This window comes from Gavialis gangeticus, unplaced genomic scaffold, assembly GCF_001723915.1.
Source record: "Gavialis gangeticus isolate Ggan-Ray unplaced genomic scaffold, GavGan_comp1, whole genome shotgun sequence".
Taxonomy (NCBI): Eukaryota; Metazoa; Chordata; order Crocodylia; family Gavialidae; genus Gavialis; species Gavialis gangeticus.
The window spans coordinates 11988699-11992170 of NW_017729025.1; the positions used below are offsets into that span (position 1 = coordinate 11988699).

Sequence of the window (3472 nt, forward strand, 5' to 3'; positions counted from 1 at the left end):
GCACTGGCATGGCCCCAGCCCAGGCTCCATACCAGCTATGGGGCCAAGCTGGGGCCACGCTTAATGCCCCAGGCTGCAGCATGGACAGAGCCTGCCAGTGCAAAGCAAAAGCAAGAAGGGCAGGGAGAAGAGCACGCAGGGGAGCAGAGGCTGGAGGGGAAGTTGGGAGTGGGGGAAGAGGCTGCAGAGCAGAGACAGCGGGGTATATAAGTAGCGGGGGAGAGGTTGGGAGGGCAGGGAGCAGCTGCAACTACAGCTCTGACCCCAAGATCCCTATTGGAGCTGGAGCCACAGCAGCTGCCTGACCCCCTTTACTTGATTCTAAGACAACCCCCTCCCCATCTTCAGTTGGTGAACTTCATCTTAGAATAAATATGGTACATGAAAATCTGGAAAATAACTTTACATCAGTATTCCTATGCAAAAAATTAAGCCTTGGCTGTGCAAAAAATTAAGCACAAGTGTAAAGGATTGCAGGGCTGAGACACAAATCTAATGATTTCAGCTGGATAATACCTGAGTGATCAGACTACGGAGGCAGGAAGGCTTGTTTGGGGAGACTGAAAAAAAATCAAGCATGTAAACCTATATCATGATGTGGAACTGCAGAACAGTCCTGCAAGCACTAGTCTACTCTAGAGCAGGACTGGTGCTCATACAGCCTCTTTGCCATTTCTGCAGTTTTTCAGGGTCCCTGGATCAGAAATAGAATGGCAACTTTTCTTTACCTTTTGCAATAACAGCACAGGGCCTATATTATTTTCTAGGGAAAACAAACGTTCCAAACTTTTTTCAGCACTTTGAATACCTAAAATCAATTTTGCTACAGTTATTATATAGCCTTATACATTTGTAACAGCTATAACCTGTCTGTTCTGCATCTTAATCATTTGTATGTCTGTTTCTTTGCCAACATCATGAGTTAAACACAGTGACTTTCACTGCATGACTGAGCTCAGAGTCAACCTGCAGCTGACATATAAATGAACACTGCCCAAGTGCCAACAAACTTGTTTAACAATCCCAAAGAGACTTTGCTGAAGGTGCTAATCATAAAAAATGAGGGTTGGCAGAGATCTCAGGAGGTCACATCTAATCCAACTCCCTGCTCCAAGCAGGACCAGCCCCAACTAGATCATCCCAGCCAAACCTTTGTCTAGCCAGGTCTTAAAAACCTTCAAGGATGGAGTTTCTACCACCTCTGTGGGTAACCTGTTCCAGAGCTGTACTACCCTCCTAATCTCACGTTTATTAGACAATGAAAGCCTCTACATCAAATTCAGGTATCAAATGAAAATAAACTAACAGTATAACCTAGAAAATTACTTCCTGGGAAAACACATATACAAGAGTTATAACTCAATATGCATCATATAACAGGAGGAAAAAATGATCTAATCATATATTCCAACAACTTCAAAAAGCCAATGCATTCTGATACCCTCTATGGAAATTACATTCTTTGAAGAAGCTGCCTGACACTTAATTTTCTTCATTTGTGAAGCATAATCGGTTTATTTTCTAAAGAGGCAGAATTACATTCTAGCTTAGTAGATCAATAGCCAGTAAGTGACTTTTTGTAGCTATATCTCTGTAATTTCCAGATTTGGGGGCAATATGCCTTCTAGTTGTGTGACAGGGGTGACTGCCCAGTTTCAGGAATAGGTTAGGCAAGGACCTTAATAGAATGATTTCAGTAGGGATGAGCTTGCCTTGAGCAGGGTTTTGTTTCACTGACCACTGGAGGTCCCTTCCAGCCCAACTCTTCTGTGATTAGACTCATCTAGGATACATATATGAAACATTTAATATTTATGATCTTTTCATTTCTGTCTTCTCTATTATGGTCTTCCAGTAAATATTTATAAGCTAAATTTATTTTGAGCATTTTATCTTTCCCCTAGCGCCCCCTGGCATAACAAGGAATAACGGCCACAAGTTGTTGGAGAGGAGGTTTAGATTAGACATCTAAGCACTACTTCACAGTTAGGGCGGCTAGGATTTGGAACCAACTTCCAAGGGAAGTGGTGCTGGCTCCTACCCTGGGGGTCTTTAAGAGGAGGGTTGATGCCTACCTAACTGGGATCATTTGAGCCCAGTTTTTTTTCTCCTGCCCTGGCAGGGGGTCGGACTTGAAGATCTATAAGGTCGCTTCTGACCCTACTTCTATGATTCTATGGTATATCTACCAGCTCATACTTTCAAGACAAATTAGTCCGGCATCCAAAAAGTGATTCAAAAAAGCTGGAAGGGCAAAAAAAGGCCTGAAAATTCTCCTTCTGTACAAAGTAGGGTTACCATATTTGCAGTTCCAAAAAAGACACCTGTCAGGGGGACACTTCACTCCCAACTCACAGCCTCCTGGCCCTGCCAGTGCCCCTCACTCCCAACCCCCCCACCAAAGCCAAGTTATGCTGGTGCCACTCACTCCCAAGCCGCAGCCCCATGCCGCTGCCAGTCCCACACTCCCGACCCACACTCCTGCCCCCCCACCAGCCCTGCCGGTGCCCCTCACTCCCAACCCACAGCCCCCTACTCCCCCCAGCCCTGTCAGTGCCCCTGACTCCTGACCTGCAGCTCCCTGCTCCCCCAGTCCTGAAAGAGGGGGCACCCAGCTGCCCGTTCTGACCGGGCTGGAGTGCAGCAGCCCCAATTCATGCAGGCAACATTGGAGCAAGTCTGACCCTGGTGCAAAATGCACCAGACAGCCTGGACACATACCCCCTCCCCCAGGCAGCATCTCCTGGGGCCACCGAGCCCCACAAGCAAGGGCAACAGTGTTCTCCGTTACCCTCAAAGGACCTCCTGTTCCCTTCCCCCACTACAGGGGCAGGCGCCTCTTCTGCCCTGCTGCAGCCCCAGGACCCAGACAGCTTCCCCCAGCACTGCCCCTGCCTCCAGTCACCATCCTCCCACTCCCACCAGCGGAACAGAGAAAAATCCTGGACATTGTTTCCTATTTCAAAAAACCGCCCAGACAGATATCAGAGGACTCAAAAAAGAGGCCATGTCTAGGAAAACTTGGACATATGGTAACCCTAGTGCAAGGCCACAAAATAACGTACAAGCTCCATGTCGGCACAAAGAGGATGGAAATTATGCAAAGGCACAAGGCACCAAGAGCAGCCTTCCTCTTAATTTACCATAACAAACAGCAATTGCCTACTTGTTCAGATCAGGCAGTCCTCAGACTTCCAACACACTTGCTTCCTGAAAACAGCATCTTAAGTTGAAATATCACAATCGGAACCGATTTTCCCATAGGAAACAATGTTATAAATGGGGGATTGGTTCCTGAACCAAGGCCCGATATCCTGTTTTCACCAAAAATAACCCATAATTTTATACTCAATCAATTACAGATGAGTAATATAGCTACATTAATGTATTTATATTGTAAATAGCAATCCTATTGATTTGGAAGAACTTCTTTGAGGTGACTTTGCTATATTTTTGGAACGGGTCTTGGTTG

The 3472-nt window shown here is 46.2% G+C and overlaps 1 protein-coding gene across 6 annotated transcripts in view; it reads right to left on the reverse strand.

Moving 5' to 3' along the window:
• The window catches only part of KIAA0586 (KIAA0586 ortholog), a 118370-nt gene extending 117576 nt beyond the window's left edge, over positions 1-794 (reverse strand). For 4 of the 6 annotated variants that reach the window (XM_019518396.1, XM_019518398.1, XM_019518397.1 and 1 more), the window contains exon 1: positions 517-594. In XM_019518396.1, coding sequence (XP_019373941.1) covers positions 517-579 — 63 coding nt within the window. In that variant the 5' untranslated portion in view covers positions 580-594. Of the gene's footprint in view, positions 1-516 lie in introns of all 6 variants that reach the window. The other 2 variants (XR_002097595.1, XR_002097594.1) reach the window with 1 other exon arrangement.
• Between the last annotated feature and the right edge of the window lie 2678 nt (positions 795-3472).